The sequence below is a fragment of the Phaethon aethereus genome, assembly GCF_964289735.1.
Source record: "Phaethon aethereus genome assembly, chromosome: 1".
Classification (NCBI taxonomy): domain Eukaryota; kingdom Metazoa; phylum Chordata; class Aves; order Phaethontiformes; family Phaethontidae; genus Phaethon; species Phaethon aethereus.
Window position 1 is genome coordinate 61,532,961 of NC_138575.1, and position 27,552 is coordinate 61,560,512.

Genomic DNA, 27,552 nt, shown 5'->3' on the forward strand with positions numbered 1-27,552 from the left:
TACTGCAGCTACAAATGACCGAGAGATCTATTCAAATTCAGGTGCTAAAATGCAGCTGCTTAAGCCCATACTCCTTTGAAGCAAAGCTACTGTTTCAGTTGGACAATTTCTTCCAGAAGTCCTTAGAGCTGAAAAAGTCTGCAAGCTATTTGAGATCAGCCTGCTGCAACTGCCAGAGCAGGCTTTGGGAACAGTCCTGGAGCGGAGGGGGCTCCTGGAAGACCGAGGGTGCTGGTTACATCCCTAAAAAGGCATCCCCTGACCAGCCAGTTCACAGGGGGATATTGGCGTCTGCTCAGGAGGGAGCTCCTCTTCCACTGTCCAAGCAAGACAGGGATAGGTGTATGGGACAGTAGTTAATAGAATGAAAATGGTAAGTATGGGGGGAGGGAGCAGAAAAAAAAAAGAAAAAAAGAAAAATAATTGTAGCATGTGGGGGGTTTGTTGTTGTATGTACTTTTTAAACCTCTTGAAACTAATTTTCATTGTTCTATTATGATAAATCAATAACATCCTTCTACCCCTCCCTGCCAAGCAGCAATCATTTGCTGAGAAAATAACAAACCTAACCCACTATCTCTTGTGCACACAGTTTTTTAATCCTAAAATTGTATACATAAATACTTTATTATATATATATTATGGCACGTACATTTTGCTGTATTTGCATTTACTTCTAAGTAAGCATCTGGACTTCACGGCACCTGTAAGCCAAAAATTAAATCTTTGCTAACTTAAAATTACTTTAGGCTCTGAAAACCTTTTATATGCCAAGCTGGTTCCCATAGCAGACAGCCACTGTGTTGTTTGTTTTGTGTGAAAGTGAATGATAAAAGATCCATGAAATCGACACAGAAAGGCAGAACAGCAGAAAGAACTGAGGGCTCTCCATCATAGCGGCTTCTACCCTCCGCTGACTTGTATAACAATGGGACCTACATACCCAACTGCAGATCTAACACAGCTGTGCATTTCATTAGATGAAGAGCACTAGTGACACAAGTAAATAATTAACTTATTCTGGTCCGCTGACTGTGGTTATGAGACCAGTCATAGCTGACAGATTTTAATACAAGTTAACACAAAGACAGCATAATGAGCTTAGAAGTTAAAAACAAAATATTTAGACAGAATCCAGCAATGTGAAGCTCACTAGGCCATTTATAAAGTTTCTATTTTACAGAAGGGGAAAAAAAGGAAAAAAAAAAGAAAAAAAGAGAAAGCTATAAAACCTCAATTCTAAGCTTCTGTGAAGTCACTGAGTTTATAAGAGATCTATAGTCCATGTGTATTTAGAGAACAGGACAGAGAGAAGCTTCTTCCTCCCCTATGTTTCATGAAAGTTCATTCTTTCTCATAAAAAACTTTTTAAAAAGCTGATAGACACCTTTCCTGTATACAACATTATTTCTAAAAGCAAGTAACTGCAATTCATTTAAAATTGTAAACTTGATTTCTTTTTGCAGTCAGTTGCCTTCAGAAGCTCTTCAGGAACTAATGCTTGCAGGTCTGCACTATAAGCTCCTGAATTTGCTACTCTTTTCCATGCCCGATTGCTGAGCCACGGTTTGCAGCAGGGCAGCAAAAGGCAAACCTAGCGTTCCTGCATTGCCCAGCAGCTGCAAAAAAGTGATCAAGTGAATTGATGCAATTATCACTTGCAACTGGTTAATAAAATAAAAGGAAAAAATAAGAAGCTGGATTTAAAACAGCCTCAAGTTCCAAATGTTGCCCTGTCCAAGTATAAACTGTATTTCTCAACTGAGCTGCTCAACTACTCCCCATACAGTCTTTATAAATAGGACACACTCAAACTTTGCTTCTGTAACTTTGCTCTGTAGCTCTTACTACAGGTTATTAAGATTGCCTAAATGTTATTGATTTAGACATCACATGAAAATTGATCCCCAGCATTCACACAGGACATACAAAATAATTCGTTTCCATTAATTCCTCTTCCCCTCACAATTTTTTATACACTGCATCTGCAATTTCAGACTGAATGCTATACTGCGATGGGCCTGAAGCTGCTCTCATCTATACACTCTGGACTTCTCATCTAGGACCAGAATGAAACATTAGCTACTAGAAAAGGCTGCAATTATTTTTCCAGACAAAACAAGAAATAAAATGGTTTTTTAATGTGAGGACTAACAAGAAGGTTGTATGTTTGAGCAAGAAAGCATCCAGCAGCTTGCTACATCTCCTTTCTCTTCACTTGAAAACAAACTGCCTTCTAGAAAAAAAACCTTTGCATATCCATTTCATAGTCAGCTTAGATGAAAAATTAGTGAAAATGCTAACAAATTCTTTTATGATATCCTTCTCAAAAAAAAAAAAGTGGATTAATAAGCATGGCAGTTTACTGCAAGGATAACAGTTTACATTAGAATAAACTTAAATCAGACATCCACAGTGGTTTACCATGCAAGTATAAAACAGCCATGGGCAGTGTTTTCCAGTGCTATTGTATGCCAGCCACTAAATGACAGCCCTCTGACTATGCACAGCGGCCCCCATCCTCACACACGCTATCTGCATCAATCCCCACAGCATCTCAGCACCCATGTGCCTCCACAAGGCCCCGACAGAGCTTAACGATCCCCTCACCCAAAAAGTACTTTTGTCCTTTAAGAGTTTCTTTTTCTAATCAGGAGAACTGCAGGTTTCCAGAATTTATCTATCTTTTTTTTGTGGTTGCTTTTACAGTTGCTGACAAACACGAACATACGCAGACTTGTAAAACAGCAGTTCAGCAGAGAGGGGGAAGGGGGACGGCAGGGAGGGGGCAGGGACAAAACACAACAGTATGGGAAAGTTTTTCACCGGCTACGATAAGATGCCTTCTATACACACACATGCCAAATGAAAAAAAAAAATCATCAAATAAGTCAAAACAACCTAATACAGAAAACTAATTACTACCAGCAGGAGGGACATTAGAGAGCAAAGGAGACTAAGTGAATAGAAGCAGCAGTAATACCAGTTTCTATCAGCAAGATAAAAAGCAGTGCATTACTAAATGTGCTTGTTTACTTATTCTAATGATATGGTGTTAAAAGAGCTAAAACTAACTTGAAAGGCGTCTATTTTAGATTTACCAGATTTGCCGGAATTTGGAAACACTCTTGAGAAATAAGACTACGTCACATAATTAAGAGGAGTTGCAGCTGTAACACAGCGCCGTGTATTATGGACAAGTGACAAACAGATTTGCAAAAATTAGTAAGGATAAACAAAAATGTACATCTGCTTCAAAACTCTCTAATTACATACTGTGTTGGCTAACTAAGCACAAAACAAGTCCAGAAGAAAAAAGTGCTGCATCACATAAGCTTTGTTCAATATTGAATCATTCACTGATCTATCATATCACTTGCTACATCCCATTTGACATAAGAGGTAAAGAACAGAATTAAAATTAACAGATAAATAATGCATAAGTAAACTTGATTAGTTTTCTTATTAAAAACATCACTCTAAATGAGAGGAGGTGCTAGAAGACAATACAGTTTGTACACTGCTTTCCCATGAGCTGCTGAATGGTCTGATGTGATAAATTTGCATAGTCTGAAGCACACAAAGAGCTGATTAATTGAAACCCTTACAATGCTTCTGGAAGCAGCTATTGTAAAACAATAACCATAGGAACTTTACAAAATACACATGGCTGAATGAGTCAAGAGCTTAATAAAATGTGTGTTCAGGATACACTATTTGGAAACAGAATTAGAGATTTTTATTCTGTGCCATAAAATGCTAAATCACCCTAATTTCAAAGGTTCAGTTGAGGATTTACTGAAAAGGTCAGAAGGTTACCTGTTAGCTGCTTGAGATAAAAAAATGCTATAATTTTCTTCTTAAGACAGCAAGCTAAGCAGCGGTTTTGTTAAAAATAGAAACAACAGTATGAGAAGTTTTAACGGCATTCTGACAGCTCATTTTCTCATATTCAACTTCTGACAATAAAAATAAGGTAAGAAATTCCTACCTTTCCTGATGCCTAATAACTACTAATCATCCCACATTCCTGCAGTCGATAACAGCCAATATTTTTAATGCCACTTCAATCATTTATTTCCTATAAACCCACTGATGTTTTACTAGAGATAAAGTATTAAGTCTGACTTGTAACCCGGGAGAAAATGACTTAAGTAACCATTTAAAACTAACATCTTACTTTACATGTTCTGCTAATACGTACTGTACAAGTGCCCATTAAAAGGAGAAAGTTGTTCTCAACTATGACGCTTGGCAAGCAGAGGGCAGGTGCTCAAACTAGTAAAATTTTTAAAAAGTAAGCAAGGTCAGACTTTGGTAGATAAGCGGTATTGTCATGAAGTTTATGTAGTTGACAATGCTGTGAATGGATTTTGTTTTGACACTAAAGAACATCGTTCATTTAGGAAAACAAAGACCATCTTTCATGAATTTAAACTCGCTTCCTTGTCTTTAGAGTTAAGTGCAGATACTTCAGAAAGGTTTAATCCTTTATCTTAGATCTTCAGCTATTAAAAAGCTTCTGTTTGCCAGTTCAAACAATCTCTTGCTTAAATACAGTTTTTCCACTCCTCAGGAATACTGTTCAGTATTGCTGCTTAGTTCTGTGATCTACAGGACCTTTGTTGGAGGTGTTAATCCTTTTTCACATGAGAGACTGAGAAATGTTCTTTCAGAGAAGTGATATATTGCTTTTTTTCACATCAAAGGAGCCCAACTTTTTCCTCATTGTGACTTGTAGCAAAGCAAGAGGAAATCTGGAAATATAATAATTTAGTTTGTATGGAACTCAGATGAAGCTTCTTTAGCTAAACAATCCTTTAGCCTTCTGTGCTTTGAAAAGTGACTTTGCTTGAAGAATGCAAGATTAAAAACCAAAATAACTAACCAAAAAAGTTTATCCTTTTGGAAAAAAATACGATGCAATATAGTTAAAACAAAGTCCTACAGCTCAAGAGAAGTCCTCCCTGGTAGGTATATGGGGGTTTTGTGAGACATTAGAAGCTTAAGGGCTTGTAGACTAAAGTGACACTCTCACTCCCAAAGATCTTACTGCAACATCCAGTTTGAAGATGAATATTGCCACAGAGCAAAATATTTGCTGGTGCATTTCCAAACCCAACGTGATGGCCTCATTTGGGTTTTTTTCTTCTCTTCATACACTTCTTTGTTGACAGGTCTTGAAGGAAAGGCTAGTTTTTACAGGCAGTTTGGAAGAAGTGTACTTAAAACATGGACTTGAATGAAAAGATGGTGTGGTGGACAGGCCAGAAGCAGTGACCCTTGCCAATACCGTGTTCACATGTAAGAAGACACAAAGAAGGTAGCAAATACAGAGGCAGCAACACAGATCTATATTATTATAGAGGCCTACAAAATCTACCTACATATTTAACGAAAGGCTCTTCAGTAACAAAAGGCTAAATCTGGTTTGTGAGACTTAATCTGTCATATCCCAAGCACTTTCCAATTCTCTTACTCCACTTCCTTCTGCCCCAGCAACAAAGTATAGCTTTGGAATACAAAGTGATTTGGAATACAGGAAAACGCCCATGAAAAAAAATTGAGAAATGTGGTTTGTGCAATCTCTTATTTTGCACATATTTAATTATTTTAAAACTACTACTACAATTCTGTGAAATCAAATCTCATCTTCATGCATTCCTTCTAGAAAATAGAAATGCTTCATGGAAAAAGATTGACAATACAGAAAGAGAAATATGCTTTCTCTCCTTCTCACTAAATCAAGGTACTTATTAGTTTAAGCTCATCATACGTTTAAATGGCCCTGTGATGGGCTTAAAGCTAACATTCACAAATTAAACGTGAAGTGGTAATCGCCTGCATTCAGATGAAGATGAGAGAATGAACTCGGGGCTAATTAAAAATTCTCTCAATAGAAAATGTTAAACTGTTAGTATTACAATTTCTGTTTCACAATTGTCTATATTCCTTTGTTATGACTGATCCTTCCCCGACTGGATATCAGAGAAGGATAATACCAGCTGTGTTTTTAAACAGCCAGCAAAGGAGATTTTCCATTTCCTTTTCATGCCTTTTCTCCAGTTCTGTCATTGTCTGTAATCTAACATTAATGTCAGTATCTAGTTCTTAGCTGTACACTGAAGTTGCAAAACAGTAAACTCCACTGTTCTTGTCAGTATTTTTTTTTCTTGGTATCCAACACATGTATCTTCTCCACTAAGCACACTTCTCCATTCTCCCATTTACTGCAACATCTTTTCCCATAACATACTACAAGCCAGTGAACTGAGAGGCCTACTACCAGAATGGTTATGTATCCTAATAGAATGTAATAATTTAGAATATGATCACTCCCCTGGTCACAAAAGATTACTACAGATTGATGTACTGGACAGCTAAGAAGCACAAGCCTGCAAACTGTAACCCAACTGTTGCAATGTTCCCACTCGTACCTCCAAAACCGAGCTGAAAGGGACATCTGCTGTTCTGCATAATTGATGGTTTTGGCTCATTATTATTATTATAGGTCCAAAGCACAGATACATGGGGGATCCGTCATTTTAACCTGATGCAATTCCAGGCTAATTGTGGGCGCCCTCAAAGTTCCCCACAGCATTTAGGATGTTTTTCGTTACCATGGGATTTCCACAGGTATTTCACGTTGGGGGAAAAATATTACTAACTTTCTGTGACTTTTGGGATGTTAAAGAAAACACCACCAGATTCCAATACAGGATGTATTTGTTTTTTCTGCATTTGACCATGAACCCCATCAGGGTTTGATGAGCAGCTAAAGTACTCGTGAGATGTCTGCCCTTCAGACCCCTAAAAATGAGCTTGCTCTAGACTGTGAGATGCCTTATGTGCATTTAGTGGTATGGAAAGCCCTCTGCTCCCTAACGCCATATTGCAGCCTGCCTGACACAATTCTGTTTCCTTCTGTTGTTCTTCTACTTCCACCTTTTCTCCTCTGATGGTTCTAGATTTGTAGAGCCCCCTTTTTTTTGATTTTTGGAGAGGTATGCAAATCAGTTCTATTTAAATCCTGTTCAACTATTTCAGTAGGTGCACATAGCCCAAGCTAGGAGAAAAATCTTACCTGCTTAAATTTTTCATGCAAATGTCCATAAATATTTATTATGATTAACCAAGCAGCTTCTTTAATGTAATCTGTAGGCTTTTTCTTTATTATTCTAGTAAGAAAATTTGTCCTGCACAGTACTGATTGTATTCTTATACAGTAACTTGCAGCTAAAATGCTGCATGCCACTTATAAAGAGAAAGGGCTAATTAGATGAAGTTCAAAATATACAAAGAAACAGGCTTTGGCCTAAAAGCAGTCATAGGCTTAAAAGTACTGCACATCTTCATTCTGTATGAGATTAAAAAATTCTCTGAAAGAGATTCTATACAAAATCTTCCTGAAGGAGAATCTTCCTGGAGAGAAGGAAGGAATGGTGCAGTTGAACCATTCCAACTGCTCAACTCTGTTTGCCTCTGAAGCTAATGATCTTCCTCCTTACTTACTGAAACTATCCTATATAGCTGTAGTGCTAAAACTAAACTGGATTTTAAAAGGAAAGTAAAAGTACTGCTGCTGCTTTACTTTTTTGAAGCCTTCAATAGGTGCTGGTTTCAAAAACAGTTGGGGACTCAGTGAGAATCACTTCCTATTTTTAGATCAAAAGCCATCCTGAAAATACAATCAAGAAAAATGCTTCAGTGCTCATCGGAAGAGTTTCTATTTCTTAATGACAGCAGAAACGATGTAGGGATTTCCTTAGAACACAGTTTCAAGAACCAGTTTTATGGGGCTATGGAAAGATACTGTGGAAGTAAGGGTGATCTTGGAGAGCTGGATGTACTGAGAAAGATGGCATTGACCGTACTCTATAAGAACTTGAGGCAACATCTGGTAACAGCTGACATTATGATCAACTACTGCTCATTTCCAACTTTCATACCCATTTCACCTCTTTTGATTGATAGGTTTGCTCTAGGTAGATGTCCTATCACCAAACCTGGAGACTACAGAAATGAGGATTCCTGTGGTTAGCCCTGCATTTCATGACAGGGATACAGTCTTTCACTTCAGTTACACCTGGCCACCTCATTGCCGCTGATGCTTATCTAGTTCCATAGCCTCAGAAAACCATGAAAGAACCACAAGTTTGACTTCAGGCTACACATGTGAGTAAAGAAGTAAACAGTGGCACGGAGCATTATAAAAACAACTTCTTACTTGTGCTTGGTGTCCATCTGTAAGCAACCGCTCTTCTTCATACCTCTTCCAATCACACAGGCACTGAATATGCTGGAGATGATTCTGTTTAAGCTTCATTTAAAAGAGCTGGCTACTGCCTGTGTACTGGTGACATTTGTTGCAGTTTCATCTCTTTTCACTGGCTCAGATCTACACATGGATGTTATGCAAGTACCAGGTCTCTGCTGACTGACTCCAGAGCGTATTTGCCCACACAGTTCTCTGGTTCTGCTCCAAGAATATAGGATATGAATCAGCACAACAAGGTCAAACCCAGCTTGATGCTGGGAGTAGAGTTGGACCATGTCACAAACTGCTGAAAGGAACACTTTCAGGAGCTCCTTCTAACAAAAAGCACTCTCTTTTCCATGTGTCTTCTGACAAAGAGAACACTGCTCACGAAAGGCCAGTTTGTTTGCAAGATATCCCTCAGCTAGTATCATAATTTGATGTATTACTGCAAAGTTCATTGACTACAACTGGTTCTAAGTATTAATGTTTCAAATCTAAACAGCATCCTCCGTTATTTCCTCAATTCCCTCCCTCTGCCCTTCACACAGACCTAGCGGATACTTGTGCTACCAGATGTAAGTGGCTTTACGCTTGATGCTCTGGCTCCAGTTCTTCAGAAATCAAAGCAAGGAAGTAAGGACTTTTTTGTTCCAGTAGTTATTAACACAGTATCACATTTGCCTGGTAAGTGTGTATTGTGCTGCAATGGAAAGGATTTGGTAGTATCAACTTCTTTGCCTCCCCACCACATCTAACAAGAGACTGAGCAATGTTCTGAAACCAAAATAAGACCTAGAAATGTAACAAGATTACACTCAGGTAATAGGTTAAGCACAGCTTTTACAGTAATGCAGAAGGTCATGCTGACAGTACTAAAAATCTAGATTTTTCCAAGCATACAGATAGATGAAAACATGTCAAAATCTGTCCAATAGGATCAAAACATGCTCTTAAGTCAGTTACAGTTAGACTGTTTTCAGTCAATTCTTTCTTAACACTCCTCCCACACCTCCCAGCCCTTTGAGATTCAGCAAGGATGTTCTGAGTCACATTTTTTGCCATTAAGGTTAAAGGGAGTCCACTGTTTTTTTCAACAGATATGTAAACAGGCTCCCGATTTTCATCTTGCTATTAACATTAACACTAGAGAGCTACATGCCACCAAACAGCTTCCTAGTAGGTACCCATTTTCAACTCTCAGTTTGAAGATGTGTCTTCACAGGTGGTGTCCCAGATCATGTCCCAGGTGTATTTTTAAAAACATTTTCCTCTTCTTTCCGGTCTCTGCTGGCGCACTCCTAGTTGCATTCCTGATTTGCTTCCCTTTTACACCATCGCTCTGAGCTATCTATCTGCAGTCTTATCTTTAGAGCACTATGTCTGCACAGGCAATTTGCAGACATCCCATTCCATCTCTGGTCTTTTCTGTCCATTCAGAATAGGCCCTTTCACTCTTTCCTCCAATTTCTCTCTTAACACATTGACAAACCTATCATCTAATACCAAATTCACACTTGGGAAAAAACAAAATAAAACAAACCTCAAAACCCTGTTCTTGTTTAAAAAGGGCAACTACTGTATTTTCCAGATGCGTAAGTCAGCTCATAGTTGTGTTTGCCAATTCCTCTCCTCAGTTCCAGAAACATCATTGCTAAATTAGGTGAACTTAACCAAAAAAAGGGATATTGTCTTCTACCACACTATTGTCTTGCATTCGTAAAAGATCTGAATTAATCAATGGAAACATGCATGACGATATTATTTATGTACAGTAGGCATACCCAACATGCATTTATTTTTATTAAATATGTAGCTTACCTTTCTGCCCATGACGACTGCTAAATTTATCTCCAATTTCTGGACGTCTAGTTTGCCTCAACAACATTTTGATCAAGAAAGCATCCTCTGCATTAGATGAAATCATCACTTTTTCTATATAAGAATCAGTTGCACCTTTGTAGCTAGTACAAGAAGACAAAACATAAGTTTTACATGTATGAACGAAACACCAGTTACAAACAAGTATCCATGTGTTGGCAAGTTTCTGGCTGAACTGTCATCTTCATGGAACTTATATATGTGAGGCCAATGAAGCATAAAAAGTTCCAGAGTATGGTATGTTTCTGGAGAAGAACACACTTAAAACATACAATAGAAACAAAGGAAGAATTAAGCTGAACTTGTAAAGAACAAGGTATATTTTTTTGTCATGTGGGCTCTTGATGGAAAAAAAGCTTCCTAGTATATCTCAATTTTCTGGATATTCAGTTAAACAAACAAAAGCCAAATAAAAAGTTATAGCTGAAGAAGGGAGTTTAAGGAATATACCATGAGCATTTAAGAACAAAATTAAAGTGTAATATCCTGACTGAAACTGTGCATCAGCTGCAGCTGTGGAAATGAACCAAGGGCAGAACCTGGTATGAGGTACAGAAAGACATGAATTCTAGAGTCCGAGATGCAGCGATATGAGAAGGGGATGGCGGTGAAGGCAAAAGAAAAAAAGGTAGGCATGACAAAGCAGGAAGGAAAAGGAAATTATTGTGGTGCCTGCTTTTTTCTATATATTGCACAATGAGTGTACAGCAGATTTTAAAACCTTCTTTAGGAGATTATTTTGTCTCATTGTTCAGGTAGCTGAGATGGTCAAACTATGACACCTAAACTTGGAGCCCTGGATCCATATGTTTACCTGGCACGATTACTTCTTTCTTCTGCATAATTACACTTTTGCCTCATTTATTTATTAGTATCTTGTAGGATTAAACCTAGAGCTTTCTATTGGTTATGAAACACACAGAAGTGCAGCAAAGCTAATTCTGCCTTTCTGATCTGGGCACTAATTGCTTGCCTTGCTCTCTGCTCATCTACCAAACTGTCAAGGCTATTTCTGACAAAACAGTTTAAAACCTGTCATTATTTATTATTTTTACGTTTAATGCAAAATTTTCATCTCACACCTCAGAAGCCCTCTCCTCTTCTTTCAGGACAGGATGGAAAAAACTCTTCTTGACTGTCCTTTCCCATTCACTGTTGCCTTGGTAAAGGACATCTAATTGGCGTGGCCAGAATGAGTTGACTGTCAGCCTCAGATAGGAAGGCCTCCATTTCCTGGCCTCCTGCCTGGCAAAGTGAAGGCCGAGCACCAGTCAGCATTGGCCATTCTCTGTGGGAGCCAGTAAGGAAGAGATGTGCCCCCTCACTAAGTACACACGTGTTCTCTGCCCTCCCACTCATCCTGCTTTTCTCCTGTTTCTCCATCACTTCATCCATGAGTGACTCCTCTCCATTCTACCACTGTCTTAGCTCTCTCCTCGGTCTCTCCTGGGAACCTACTCACTGATTCCTCTCTATACATACATCTTCAGGAGGGTTCCTCTCTCACTTCGCAATTCCAGCCTTTCAGGTGTCAGAACCTAACTTCTTAGTGATTAAGTGGTTAGGCACTTCTGAAATTAACTTAGGCTTTGAAAAATCCTGTGAAAATCAAGGCCTAGAGAACTATGTCTACTTTGTAGAGGGAATAAACTTCCTTTGACTTTTCTAGAATTTAATATTTTCTCAGATACCTTTCCTCCATGTACCTTCCCCAGCTACAAAGTTATGATGCAACATACGTTACTGGCACATCTTTGTACTGTGGCTGCTGAGGCACACTACTTCCTTCCAGAGGCGTCTGGGTCACAGTTGGCATAGATTTGTTCACAAGGACTTGCTTATTTTCTACTTTTTCACCTACAAAGAACAAGGCAAAAAAGCACCATGAAAACATAAGTGGCTACCTATGTCAGAAGTACATTTTAAGCTTAAAAAAAAGGTAAGCTGGAAGACAAACTGGGAGGAACATGTCCAGGAAGTATGTCAGGTTACTTTATTAAATATTGCGAGGTAAGGGAATCATTAAACCAGCTTTTTTTTGGTAAACCAAAACTGAACAGCTTGCATGCTGGGTGCACTATGCGAATAGCTATTCAACATACCCTGGATCTAAAGAATACACAAAAGTATCTGAAGTCATCTGCCCTAAGTATGGAGAAAATTAAGAAGCAACACTGTAACTGACAAATTTTAGAAATTCACACCTAAATTTGGGACATCACATCATTTCCACAATGATTTGTGCAAGACTACTTTCAGCCTCTCCTTGCAATTACTTTTTCCTATTGCTTCCGGTCTCATACATCAGCTATTTTCCCCTCCGTTCCTTTATCCTCCCATTCACATAGAAAACTAGATCGGTAGCATGCCCAATGACACTAATGCACATGAAGTACCTGCCTTCCACCTCCTCCACAACTTACTGAACTTCAGCCTATGTCTCTTTTCTGTCCACATGAACTATTTCAAAGAGGTTTTTACCTACACGCTGAGAACAGTCTCAGTCTGTAGTCTGCCCCAGTCCTATCTATCCAAATAATTCAGAAGATTCTTGCTTTTTTTTGAAAATTAACTTTGAAAGCTCCACTGTGATGTGTTAAAGAGCAAAAGTGACCCAATTGTGTTCCTATAATGGAATTAAGTTTAGTGCCTTTTACAGCCCCTTTTTATGAGATGTCAGCAGATCTACTAAGCTGTTTACTAACTGAAGGATGACAGTATGGGAGGATTCTTTCTCCAATTTATTTCCATTGGAAAGTTATACACCTAGCCTCATAACTAAATGTCATTTTATGTTTGGAGAGAGATAAGAAAATAAATATTTCTAAAGTGTTAAGAACACAAGGGTTTAGTTCTTCAAACAACTGCATTAACTGATATCATACTAGAAGGTTTTGATGTATTAAATCAAAACAATAAGGAATCTATCCTTAGAAAACAACAATGACAGAACATATGAGAGACAAACAGTAAAAAACTAGAGTATTAGAAGTTTGCCAGTTTGGGGATATAAGAACACAAGTTCTAATGCTTCAACAGACTCACTCTTCCACTGAAATATAAAACTCCCTCTTCTCATGCACAAAAACCCCCCCAATGACTGGTACCATGCTGCTTTCAGAAAGGAACATTTTTAAATTTTCCATTACACTACTGTCACCTTCAAGGAAAAAAAAAAATTACACTAAGTATAAAACAAGGTGCACACAGAATATTAACAGAACATTAATTTCTACCTCAGATTATGAACATGCCATGACTGAACATGTGTGACATACCTGGAGAGCAGATACCATCAGCATCTAAAATTTCATGGCGCCATATTGGTTTACGGGTAGCTGCATCCAACATCGGACCCATAACTTTATCAAATGTCTGGTTTGTGTAACGTTTCAGTGTACACTTGGCATTCTTATACACAAGACACCTTCCAAAACCTAAAATGTAACACAAACTCATCTGCCTAGGCGTTCAAAGATTCTTTATAACACATTATCAGAATAAAACAAGAATGCTGATCCACCTGCTAAGCTACAGAATATAAAATATTTTTAATTAGATTATTCATTGTCTTGAACATGCGTAACATTGTACATGGATACCTAGTAGCTCACAATTTAAAAATCAGATCATGCATGCTATTTGTTTTAGACATTGGATTACGGTCCAGTTCTGAAGTTGTGCTAATCCACTTCTATACCTTTGTACACACACGCACATGTCATTTCTCTTACCTTTGGTGGTCCACATAGCGGGGACATAACATAGGAGAAGAGACTATAACAGGACAAGAACAGCACCTCTTCCTTTCAGGAGTTCTAAGAAACCTGAACTTGTACTCATGTCTGTGGTTGACATAAGCTAGCCTACCAGGAAAGTACCAATTGAGTGTTTCATGTAATCACCCCATTACTCGCTTTTTTCCTAGCTGAAAGAATTCTGAATTACATATATTGTTATAAAATGGGTTTGGTTTGGGTTTTAGATGAGAAAAGTAGCATCTCTGGAATTTCTCTCCAAGTACAGCAACTAGCTGCAACACTAAACACTTTCATCACATTTAGAATTAGACAGCCAAGACCAAGGCTTTCTAATAATCCTATGTTGTTTTAGTACATTGAAAGATGGTTACGGCCATGTACAATACATCTATATCTTTAGATTATGTCAAGTAACTCCTGACAAGCACCACAGCGCTCTCTGTAAATGTTACCAGTCTACCAGAAAAGAAAACATTCAGTTTTAAATCATGCCTGTTGTTGTTTTAGAAAAGGAGGCATAAATTAAATGTGGCAGACATTAATGCCAAAGATACATGTCTAGGAATACTATTATTGCTGCCTAGCAACTAGGAGGAAGGGGTGGGGAGGGGGGAATAAAGTTATGGAAGATTCTGATTTTGGCCACCCGAAACTAAAACCAATTTGACCACACTGCACTATGTCTCCTCTCAAGAGAATTTATTTAGAAAAGAGAGAGATGAGAGACTTCAGTTGTCAGGCAACTCTCCTCCAACCCCCAGCAGCATTAACATAAAGTGCTGAGGAACTGTGGAGAGAGTGAGACTGGCAAGACTGGCATAAACATAAGTATCACTTAGTTACCTTCTATTTGGTGCTTATGTACTTTTACCTAAAATACAATGCACTGCATAGATTATACTTCTTTTTTTTTAAGGAGGCAAGTCATTAGTTTATCTCTGAATAAACACTAAATTATTTTGCTTTAGGCAATACTATTATTTTCCTTCAGACAGTAGGCAATACTGCTATTGCTCCCTCAAAGAGCATCAAGTTCACAGCGACACAAACTGTCAAATGTTCCATTCCTTTCCCAAATACATTCATAAGTCTAATTTCATTTATTGCTTTTGATACTGGTGAAAATAATGAGACCCCTCTGCTAGTAATGAACAAAGGTTCAGGTGACCATCTAAAAAGCAAGCCCAACAGAAGAGCTTGTCTAATACCTTACATTTTTGTAAACTAAATATTTTCAAAAAGCAACTATTTACACTTTTTTATTTGAAGTAAAAAGTTAGCCATTTTTTCTTAAATATCCATACTCAGAAGTTTATTCACACGTTAGGAACTTCACTGTACTACTGCAAGCATGGAATTACAATCAGTATTCATTCAGAAAACAAACAAAAGCATTCAAAACAGTTTTGGCATTCGAATTCTTAACTGAAGATGTAGTCTGTAACTGCAATAAAAGTTATTATAGGATAACACCACAAGACAACGAGTTTATTAAAACATATATTAGAACACACACTAGAGAAGTGGGAAAGAATTGATGGTTCTTACCTCTGTCCAAAGAGGCCTTGTTTAAGACAAGAGCATCTTCGATATCGTAACCACTGTAGCTCATCACAGCGACTGTGGCATTCTGGCCAGCAGGCAGTTTCTCAAAATCTATCAGTTCAATTGTTTTTGTTTTTACCATTGGCTTTTGCGGGTAGGCTAGAAGATACATAAGAGTATCTATCCTGTTTCTTTGATTGTATCCAATAGTACCTGAATATAAATGAAAAACAAAAGTGTGTGAATATTAGTGAGTTTCCCAGAAATGTTTTGGTTAAAAAATTACCAAAATGCAAATTAACTAAAATCACAAACTGAGGAATTTCATCTAATAATAGAAATTCTTCAAGAAAAGAAGGGGATAAAAAAATCATAAGCGAGACCAAACCAAACCAACTTTACATTATTGTATTTAAATAAAGATGGAAGTGGCTTCTTAATTTTAGCTTCCAGAAAGAATTATGTACCTTTTCTTAAACAGGGAAAACCTAAGCACCAAGACAAAAAGAACAACAACAAAAGAAATCAAAGTCAGGTCCTATATGACCGAATGCAAATAAGATTTCTTTTTTAATTATTACACTGAATAACAGTGCAAATATGAAGTTTGCTTTTCTTGTTCTAATAGCTGTAGGTTTTTGTTGGAGAGCTGAACTTGTGCTCCATAATCCTGATCCAAAATTTCATGAGAATCAATAGAAAGACTCCCACTGAGTTCAAGAGGAACTGTTGATCATGCTCTGCATTTTCCACATCATATTTCCTTCCTTTTCTGGGCAATAATTAGTTCAACAGCAGCCTGTGTTAGAATGTCACAAAGCATGAACAAAACATACAGTTAGCAGCAGCCAAGACTGATTTACTTCCTGAAATTAGGGGCATCATTGCTAGAAAGACTACAGTAGAAATTCACTCACAATATATTTGTCTTTTTACATGAAATTAATTTTAAATTTATGGTTCAGAATTCAATCCTTTGTATAGACCTCCCAGCTTGAGACTGAAATTTTTGGCCCTGTCCCATCAGACTGCCAAAGTGTCTTCAGAAATCTGAGGAAAAAATAATTAACACCCAGCAGGGAAACATAAACTGTTGTGTAGCAGAACAAAAGTTAAGGCAATCGTATATTATTAGAGTTTGCTGTACCAGGACTATGCTATGTCTCAAAGCAATTAAGAAATTATAGTCTGAAAAGTTAAAGTTTTGAAGTTTTAAGTGCTAAATATTCTGCAGTACTTGTGCTTAGGAGGTAAGTCTTTCAAAACCTTTCCATTTTCTCGTGCAATTTCAGAGGCTGGCTGCTTTCAAGGAAAGGTCAAAGCAGCCAGTGTATAATGAAGACTTCACATAGCCAGAATATAGTACAGCTGAACACAAATCTGCTCTTAGGGGATGCCAGCGTCACATTTTACATGCATCTACTTGCAATTTCAAAATGCCTGCATTTAAATGAAATGTCTAGAAAATCAAACATCTAAAACCAGGCAGCATCAAAGGCATTTCCAAAGACCTACCCAGTCCTTGGCATTACGCTCTCTCTCCCAAACACCACAGGTCTACCCTTCCCAAGGACGAGAACAGGTAGGTAACTCAACAGATACTCTCTGAAAATAAACTGTTATAACTGGCTCTTGCACTCCTGGACTTTCCTTGGTTCTAGAAAGTGGATTTGAAGCCATAGGCACAGCATTTTCAAACAGCGAGGATGATTTGGTAGAGGTGACAGGCTTTATTTATCTCTTGCTTTTGAGCAGTTGCTTTTCTGTCTTTTTCCTGGAGAAGGAAACGAATCATCCCTAAGCAGTATTTTCTGCAAGAAGCAAGCTGGTACGGCCTGGATTCAGTCAATGCTGAAGACCTTCCCAGTCACGCCCTGCAAGGCTCACCATCTGAAGGCCCTATTACTTCTGATATTCCCTTAGCCTAAGCATTGGCTTAGACATTGTTTTCATTGTACTTCAATTAAAAAAAATGGTTTTCACACTCTACAGCTAGGAAAATCTACTTCCAAATTAAAAACTTAGAGGTTTAGACCATTTTTTCCCTCTGCACCTAAAATAAATCATCTGTGTGCTTTCGGGATAGGATATCTGCTGTAGAGCTCATCTTAAAAGTTTCGTGGATAGGTACGTTTTCCTGTTGTTGAGAGAAATCTTCTCCTGAGCAAGCCACATCAACTTTCACTTTTGAAATGCTTGCCATTTTTTTCCTCCTCTGAGATGCTTATATGCTGTGCCTGCTATCGTTCACTGGTTAGGGATGAAGTCTGGAGCATTTGATCATAGCTAAACTTGTCCTTTTTACCCCAGTAACAACCCATGGAAGTCCCCTATATATCAAAGATTACAAATGACACTCTTACAAATTTCAGGTAATGCAAATTATTTCTCTCTCAGATGCTTCACATATTTCAAAGTTGTCATTTTTATTGGAGGTTCAGATAAGCCTAACGGAACTGTTACTGTTTGTATCAGGAGCCATGAGCGACTGATATTACTTGAGCCTCAGTAATAAACTGTATTCAGGAAATTCTTCAGTTGAATGCTGTATCACATCAAATAGAAAATGTATACATATATATCAATGACGGATCTCCTAGCAGGAAAGAAACTGGTTAGAGAATGATTCAAGAGCACAAGTGAAATAAATTAGCCAAAAAGCATGCCATACAACAGCAATATTTGTCTTAATTGCTACAATTTAATGGTTATACAAATAATGCCTTCTCTAGACTGGTCTAACAAACCACAGCCTTAAACCACAATCTGCTTATTTAAAATTAAGCAGCAGCTCTCCTCTTCTGAGGACTGATGTGTTGGGACTAGACCTCTGTGTAGGCGTTGAAATGAAGGAAGTCACTAGCTTTATTTCTGTTTTCTCTTGAAAAGAACAGAGCCCTTGTTTGCTTCAGCCAAACAGCCAAGCAAAAGTAAAGTATAATTAAAGTTCACCATAACAAACCCTGCTCACAATGACCCACATTTATAATTATCCCAAGAGCTAGAACCAATTTTTTTCATTGGTAATTAGCCCTGTTTAAAGCAAAACACACAAGGTTGACCTGGATACAGCGAAGATAATTTTCTTGCTTTTCTCAGTGCTTGGTATATTGTGAATGCACGTGTGCATTCTTTCTTTTTTTCCATCTCCTGACAAGTTTGGGGTTTGTTTCATTTAAAGTATCATTTGATCATTCTTCAGTGTGAAGTAATCACTTATAAAAACACCATTTATTGATACTTAGCATAAATGGGATATTGTAATTCTGATGCAGAAAGTTCTGAGAACTCACCAGAACAAACAGTCCGCTAAAATAAGCGTTTATCCAATTTTCTGGTGTATTACTTACAGCAACATTAAACCGTACAATCCAAATTAACAAGGATACAGAAATCAATCCTTACGATGTGAGCCAAAAGGGCTATTATTGCACATGCCAAGAAAAGAATTGCTGTACTTCTGTATTTCCCCTGATCTCACCATGGACTTTCTACTACTCTGTCCTTTTATACAAGCACAAACCTACAGAGGAAGAAGCACAGTTTTTAAACACTGCACTGAACCTTGTAGAGGGGGCTTCAACTCAGCTCAGAGAGATTTTCACAGTACATGTATTAAGTGATCTGGATGTTCAGCATTTGAAATATTCTTTTCACCGTAGAAAGATTAAGAAGTTAGTTAAAAAGATTATGGGTAAACTGGGGGAAGCAGTCTGGCTCATTTCTGTCTCAACACTTCTGTGCCTGCTACCAGAGAGAGAAGAGCTGGCAAAAAGAGGCTGTGTCGCAGAGCACTAACGCTGCTCCTCAAAGAGCAGCGGCAGAACTGAGCTCTGGCCACAAAGCACCCAAGTCCAGCTGTGATCACCAGTAACAGCCAGTTTTGCTTTGACATTTGTTTCAATTCTCTGCCAATAGGCTAACTGCGCAAACTTCGGGAGCACTTTAGCTCTCAGCCCACCAACAAGCCTTTCACAAATGTCAAAAACCAACAACCCCCAGCACTCGGGTTCCTTAAGCACATGTGTCTTCTCAACTCAATTTTAACACATTCAGCTGATTATAGCACAAGGCAAAGCAGTGTATCAAGAGCTTTGCTCTTTCACAGAAGCAAAGAAGAATGTACATGATACAGTAAGAGGGGTTTATCAAAGAAGTTGCTTCAACAAAAACCCCTGCAACAAATCTTGCACCCACATATCACCCTCCCCTCCAATACCTTCTGCTCTTTCACAGGTTAAAGTAATAATTAACACTCAAACCCTCTTTTCCTTACTCAAGACTTGCATAGTAACACTTGGGCTGAAACTGCAGTGCATAGTTGGGCTCTGAGAGCGTACTACTTGCTTTGTGTACCCACACTGCCACTTTCACAGATCCGCATGTGCAATATGGTGGATTACTGGCAGGAAAATGTGTATATTTTCATTTCTTACATTATGCTTTTATACAATGCTTCATAGTTGAAGAAATACAATGTGTAGAACTGTCTGATTTTCTATGTCTTAATGGAATTGAAAAGTTCCATTTAAAATTATTTCTCTAATTTTAAGAGCCTTTGATCCTGCTAAATATTATTTTAGAAACACATGGAATGCAAACAGTACAGACTCTCATATTTTAGTCTTAAATAATTCTCAGATTTTAAGCTACAACTGTTAACTTTGCACTGAAATGTCAACACTCAACTGAGGTCCTTGCAGCTGCTGTTGTATTTGCCACCTAATCATAACTTCCCCTCAGTCTTACAGTTCAACCTGCAACATATGGTAAATTATCTATGCCAAAACAGAGGGATTTAATTTCAATTTAATTTCACTGAAATCCAGTTTGCTCGCTAAGTGCAGCCCTAGTCCTCCAACATGACTCATTCTGCCCATGAAAGGGAGGTAGGACATTTAATGTTATTCTGCAGAAACATGAATATTTTAATACCTAACACTTGTCAGGGATACTGGATTACAGACCCCATTGCAAGCTCTGTTGTCCACCCTCCATTTACTTGTGCTTTCACACTTTTCCCTAGCTTGATGTTGCTTAAAAAGACCAAAGGCTGTCCAAAGCTGCTGGCACAGCCCCATGACATGGTCAAAGGCAGCTGAGTAGCAACAGGCCTGAGCCCTCGGGCTCCCTCCATGCCCCCAGCTTTTGACAGCTGAGGAAGTGACACAGTGGACTTGGACATGAGACTTTCCACATGACAATGTTAGACAAGGAGCTGCTTTGCTATTTCAGGATGGAGAAAGAAAGCAAGAAGGGTGGCTTGTTACTTAAAGGTGGGGGTTTGAAGCACTACATCACATCTCTTCATAAATACAAACAGAAAAAAGTATGTGTAATATTTCGGGAGTATCCTCTACGTCTCATTTGATCAGTAAGTGTAGAGAAAAAAAACTTTTCTGCCCCTACATATTGTCACTTATGACAACTTTTTTTTTTTAAGCAATTATTACAAAAAGCTTCAGCTGTTTGCAGATACTTCGGGCAGAGCAAAATATAGCTCAGGTCATGTGCCAACTTTTAAAATGTACTTTTATCTATCTGCTTATTCTTTGAGTCAGGTGTTTTGTCATAACAAACTGAAACAAAGGCTTTTTTTATTGCTCAAGATATTCAATGGCTTTTGTGTTCCTAGCGTCAGCAGGAACGTCAGAGGATTGTATCCAAGGAGCTAAATGTGCAAGACCTAGGGTCAAAGCAGCTGAATACACCAACCTCAGAAAACACAGACAATGAATTGCAAATGACACTCAAAACAAAACGGGAAAAAAACCTTCACACAGAAAACTACAAAAGAACTCCACAGATACTGAATTGGCTTTCTGTACACACTGATCCTGCTTAACTGTGTGTGGTAACTAACCAAACCTTCTGAGTCCAATAGTCATAAAATAGAGACTCGGGGGTGGGGGAAAGATAATGGGATGGGGAGAACTGTAAGTAAAAAGATTGCATCGTTCCTCTTTTTTTCCTTTTTTTTTTCTTTTTTAATTTAAAGGGAGGACATGCATCTCTTGCTATTTTCTGCTATTTTGATGTGCTGAACATGACAGTTCAGCAGAAGGCAGTTACTTTGCTATTAATTCTGCTGTAGAAGTCTTACAAAAGGTGCAGCGTTTCAGTTTCAATCATACAGCACAAAACAGATGGTTTAGTAAACCTCACAGAAGTAGTAAGCTTTTTCAGGACACAGAGTTGTTCTACTGTAGCTCTCAACTTGTGAGCAAATCATCAATACAAGACATGAAACTGGCATGTACAGCACAAGCCTGAATACAGCTGTCTGAATTGATGTACTACTGGTCAGGTTCTTCTTGGGACTCACTCTGGCTTGATCACGGGCCATATGACTTGGATGCTTCAATGCTAGTTTAGCTGTGTATTGAATGAAGGATTACAACTTACCTAGTATCAATTGCCCACAACAGCAAATTTACAAAATGGTTGGTTTTGATTGACCAGCTATCACATTTGTAAAAAGAATTATTAAGTGATCAGGAAATTAATTTTGTTTCAGTTGTTTTGCTGAGAGGCCGTTACTTGCCCACTTCATCGAAAACAGAAAAAGCCCAGAGTCTAAACTACTGTTGCAGGAAGTGTTCAAGCAACTAAGCTCTCTCTCTTGCACATTTTGATTCTTCTTATTCTCTAATGTCAATGTAACTATTTATTTACTTCTTTTTAGGGCACCTACTCAACAATTCAGGGAAACACTCCTCTCTCTCTGCTCTGTCTTTCTTTGAGAGCGCACTTTTAAACTCTTTTTGTCTGGAAACCCACAGCGCATTACAGCATAAAGAGAAAAAACCCCACTCTGCCAATCATGCAGCTATGCTGAAAACTTGAAAGTCATGACGATTATAAAAAAAAAAAAACAAATCAGCAAAAAACCAATAGTGCCCCAGTTTCTCCAGTTTTTCTTGTAACTATTAACACCTGCAGATATGGTCTCCATTAAGTAAAACTGACTAGTATTTTTTTCCTTTTAATTTTTCCAACTTTTAGAGGTAAATTCTTTCTTCCTCTAATCTGAAGAAGTGCTCTTTTCCTCTTCCTAGCAAACCTTTATGTGAACTAGGAAAGAAATAATTTCTCTATTTTGTCACTTTTGCTACATAGCTTCAAAAACTGTTAACACTCCAAAAGGGAATAAGAAAAGTCTTACCCATTGCTTGTTTCCCCATGGCACACTGATAAGTGTTTCTTGGGGACTGGTTGTGGTGAGGATATGGAATCAGCCCAGCACAGACACCAAGAAGCGTGAAAGGCTCAATCTCCAAATGCGTTGTATCTCTTAAAAGGAAAAAGTACCAATTATAGCAGCCTTGTGAACAAACTTCTTAACTAGCATTTATTTAATTTAGTAGTATCTCATAATACTTCAATTAAATTCTGTTCAGGAAAACATAAGTCAGTAGAATGTCAAAATAGGGGAGGAGGACCTCACTATGGGATTTTTATTTTTTATTTAAAAAAAAACAACAAAACTTTCTTTTGGCTTTAAGTGTTTCCACATGAGAAGAAATGACGGAGAAATAAATGAGAGTTTATGAATTTCCATCATGGAGAAAAAGCCTCCAGATAATGACAACCTGAGAGAGCTCAGTAAGACAATAAAACATCAGTTTATACAGTAAGACGCAAAATGCCTTAAGGAATGTCTTCTCACGTAATGAGAGTCCTCTGCGTCAAATTACCAATCTCAAAGATGTAGAAATCCACTGGGGAGGTGGAGGAAGGAAGAGCAAGACAGATTCAGGTATTGAAAAAAATAAAAGTGTAATTTTAGTTTTCCAAGGTGAGTTATATAATATCAGTTAGAGGGAAAACATCTGTGTCCAAACCAGATCCAGTGCCATGGGTGATATGGCATAATAAAACACTATTTGAAAAGCTCTGCAAATATTTTGGAAGTGATTATGTTGTTAAAAGGCAGTACTGATAAGAAGTAAAAAGACAGTGACAAGGAGTAAAGACTGAGAGATAACAAAATTTGTTCTACTTGGCATGCGCTTCAGAGGAGAAAGTCCATGCTCAATAAAGGCAATTAAATCATAGCGTGCATTGGGATGCAAGTGGAGTGACTAATAACTAAGGATGGCATGTACAATAAAGCTTGGCTGGAGCAGATCTCCTTTTTTAAACCAAGATAAGTAACTAGGAAATGGAGAATTTTGAAATAAAGATAATTATAACTAAACTTATTCAAAGCATAGCTTTCACAATGTTTTGGAGTTATTACACAGAGCTTGCGTTTAGGCATACATTGCTTCTCCCACACATCTAAACCCACTGCATTCTGAAAATCCCATCTTTAGTATTCAACTTCTCTTGGAAACCTTTTGGATTTTTTTTTAATTAGTTAAAGAAATTAAATTGATTACTAAGCTTTAAGACCTTGCAAAGGAAATGACTGGGATAATCATTATTATGATAACACTCAAAAGATGGCAAAGCATCACAAGCTCAAAAAGGCTGAGGAATTACCATCAAGTACATACAGACTAAAGACAAGGACCAGCAGGAACTTACATAACAATGTACTACTGGAAAAAATGAAATCTGAAAACTGAAAAAAATCTGGAAACCCCAAGGAGCAAGTCTAGTGAAATTACCTGTCAGTCCCAGAAATCTTTGTAAATCACAAATATGCTTGAGTATAAAGAATACGAACAGTAGAATCCCAACTGCAGTCAAGTAATTGCCAAATGGTCTCAAGAGCCAGTAGCAAACTTAAAGCACAGACTGCTCCCCCATTCTGTAGAACTTCACAGAGCTGCTAACGCTTCTCAAACAACAGAGAGAGAGGCTTAAGAACATACTGACAGTGAAGTTAGGAAATTTCTTTAGAAGGTACTAGTGCATGGAACTACATATACATTTTCAGACAGGGTATTCAACACAAGTGTTTTTCCATTGAGGTCAACCCTATTTCAACCAAAGACATAACATATGCAGATTCTAGTATCTTATGAAGTATTTCACAGTGCTAATGAGAGACTTTCAAACTTTACAGAGCAGTTCAATTCCTGCAAGTCAAAATGCCACTGCCAAAAACAGGCCCAAGAAAGGAAGGCAAACTTGTGAGTTTGAAAATCAGAGTTACAAATGGGTAAGGAAGAAATTGAACACACTAAATAAGAGTCAAATCCTCCAAAGAAAAAACCCCTAATTGGATTGGAAAGGTAAAGAGAGGATACTGTAGCTAAAAGAAGCCTATGTTACAAAAGAAGGAATGTTAATGGGATACTTCACAATAGTGGATTGTATTAGTTGTATTACCAGAACAAGTTGTACCAACATGGTCGCACTATTTAAAATGCAAGATGACCAGCTGGGGGAAGGGGGTACACAAATCGACTATTCAGGATGTAGGGAATATCATTACTAAGCACAAGGAGCAATGTGCTCATACGGTGCAAGCACACATACTTACAACACTATTAGCTACAAGCATTGAAGCTAAACTCAGAACAAGTTGATGGACAACAGAAGAATCTCCCAAACTTTTTGGCAGTTATCGTGGAGTAATTTCCTCACACTAATCCATTAGAAGTTCACTGCCTCCTCCTATTTTTAACTAAACAGTGATTTCATGTGATATGCTCCCATTAATTTTCCTAGCTAAGCCAAGTGTCCTGTAACTTAAACTTTTCAGCTTTGGTGCTTTGTGAAAGTTATTTAATTTTGGCACAAATAACAGAAATTGTGTGTTCTTTGCTCATGTATACAGAAGCCAGACAAGAGCATGCAAGAGTACTTTCTTGAAGTGATAAAGTCTTCAAAAACCTGGGCAGGAGCAACACAATTTAATTAGCAGAGTTAATGCATTTCATCTGGCAAAGATAACTGAAGGTCTCATCTAGCTCCACTGAAATCAATGACGTATTTCTACTGGCTTACATGAATACTTGGCCAGGACAGAACATTTAGAAAATGCATTTTCTGCATAAATCTACTGATCAAACATTTCATGGAGATAACTTCTAAAAACTTATATGCAGCCTTCAGTTGACAGGATATTGTCAGGGAAACATTTAAAAAAAAGTATAAAGATAGGAGGACTTAAAAATTTAACAGACTCCTTTAATGTGGGCTCTTTAATCACAGTCACAAGACAGAGAAACAAAACCAGAGCAACGGGTCCTTCATATATGTGGAAAACACAAAAAATCTGGAAATCTTTCTAAATGAAAATCACATACTAGGAATGGGTTTAACTTCTGTGGTAAAGAATACACAGAATGATACAGCCATTTTTATCAGGGCCTATTATACATCCAAACATCAAAGAGAAGGTCTCATCCCAATACTTCAGACATTTAGTGTAAGCTGGCTGTCTAGGGTCCCTGTACAGCCATAAGAGAGAGATTGTTACAAATTACAATCATGACACCCTAAGATCATCATTTAACATGTGGAACCACTTGTCTTCTGGATTCCTATTGTATAAAATTACTTATGATGAGCAGCCCAATGATTAGAACAAAAAAAAGTCACATCCAGAGAAACAGAGGATATACCTTTAAGTATTTCATTTTTTTGAGAATTAGAAGCAGCAACAGATCTCCCAAAAACAAAAAGCTAAACCACTTTTTGTAACTTTCCCATGGATAATTTACATTTCATGTGGAGTTGTTTCAACCATTAGCAAAGGAGCAGTGTGTATGCAAGAAAACAGTAACTTTATTAATATGCTTGCATTGCAGACAGTCACCCTATGAAAGTTTTTCCTTTACCAGTGTTTAGCCTGAATGCATACTTACTTATTAATCGTATGTTCATACAGGGCAATGTTACAGTCATTTTCTTCATTCACATCCAAATATTCAACAAGGCCTTCATGCAAGAAGTCTTCAAAATTCCTATAGTTAAATTAAAAAATTACACTAGAAGTAGTCTTTTTTTACATTTCTGCAAAAATAAAACTACATAATACATATATTGGAGGAATGTAATGTGTAGAAGTTAAACTACAGAAATACTTTTACATGAAAAGTTCTGTGCATTTTACATATTTAAGAAAATTGTTTTTTTTAAAATTAATCCTCTTGCCCATTCATTGCTTCACACAGTCTGAATGACCAATGCTACTTATTTGAACAACTAAATAAAATCTTCCTGTATGTACTCATCATCACTACAAATGTAGGCAAATATAAGGGTAATCTAGGAAGTTTTTGTGATGGTTTTGCAAAATTTTGTTAAAGCTAAATTTAAACACCTTTGTGTGTGGTTTTTTTAAATACCCAAGCTAAGAATTTGCAAGGAGTTTCAACACTAATTCTGAATGTGCCTAGTTTAGAGTGGTCAAGTTGATATTCATTTGAAGTGTTTGATTTTTCAATCAGGAGAAGGACAATACTGCCTTAGGCCTTCCACTTGCAGAAAGATGAGGCTATGAGGTGACTTTATTCTGTATAATCACTGAATTTCATAGCAGTAACAAAATAAGAATACCAAACTTAATGTGACTTTAAACAGAAAACCTCTAATACACCAATTATTAATTTATATAGGAGAGTAGACTTCTCCTCTACATAGCTAACCCCAAAATTGTGAAATACTGACAGATTGAATTATTTCCACACAGTATTTACAGATAGATGTGAAGATGAATAACTGTGTACCTGTATCCCTGAGCCAGTTCTTCCATATGCTTGTTTGTAACTGCAGGTTTTTGCTTCTTGACAATTATGTAGGGCCTACAATTAAAAAACCAAAACAAAACAATAAAACTCCCGAAGGATTATAATAGCAAATATTTACGCAGGTAACAATTTATCCTTACAGTAAGAATCCTGACTACGTACAACCTATTTTATAAACCACTTTCAAAATTTATCCACCTTTAACTGACATAGCCACATAAATACAATCAGTAATTATTAGACCTTGGTCTGATACACAGATACCTGAACTGATGTATTGTTTATGAAATACCCAAAAAGCGTACAAGAAAAATTAAGTTTTGAGGACGAAGCCTTTTTCCCCCTCCTCTAAATCTTTAGACTAACTTCTTATAAGTTCTACCTACACATTTTGTTGATGGCTTTAAAAGATTTAAGATTTCCCAATCTACAAAGCTAAGAACAGCATTAAGTTCTA

General features: G+C 37.5%; 1 protein-coding gene across 1 annotated transcript in view; it reads right to left on the reverse strand.

The window, feature by feature from the left end:
• Nucleotides 1-27,552, reverse strand: part of POLR3B (RNA polymerase III subunit B) — a gene marked incomplete at both ends in the record, with an annotated part of 81,973 nt that overhangs the window by 15,297 nt on the left and 39,124 nt on the right. Inside the window, 7 exons of the mRNA XM_082004850.1 lie at nucleotides 10,079-10,221; nucleotides 11,878-11,995; nucleotides 13,417-13,575; nucleotides 15,448-15,657; nucleotides 22,610-22,737; nucleotides 26,211-26,309; nucleotides 27,075-27,149. Coding sequence (XP_081860976.1) covers nucleotides 10,079-10,221; nucleotides 11,878-11,995; nucleotides 13,417-13,575; nucleotides 15,448-15,657; nucleotides 22,610-22,737; nucleotides 26,211-26,309; nucleotides 27,075-27,149 — 932 coding nt within the window. The remainder of the gene's footprint in view (nucleotides 1-10,078; nucleotides 10,222-11,877; nucleotides 11,996-13,416; nucleotides 13,576-15,447; nucleotides 15,658-22,609; nucleotides 22,738-26,210; nucleotides 26,310-27,074; nucleotides 27,150-27,552) is intronic.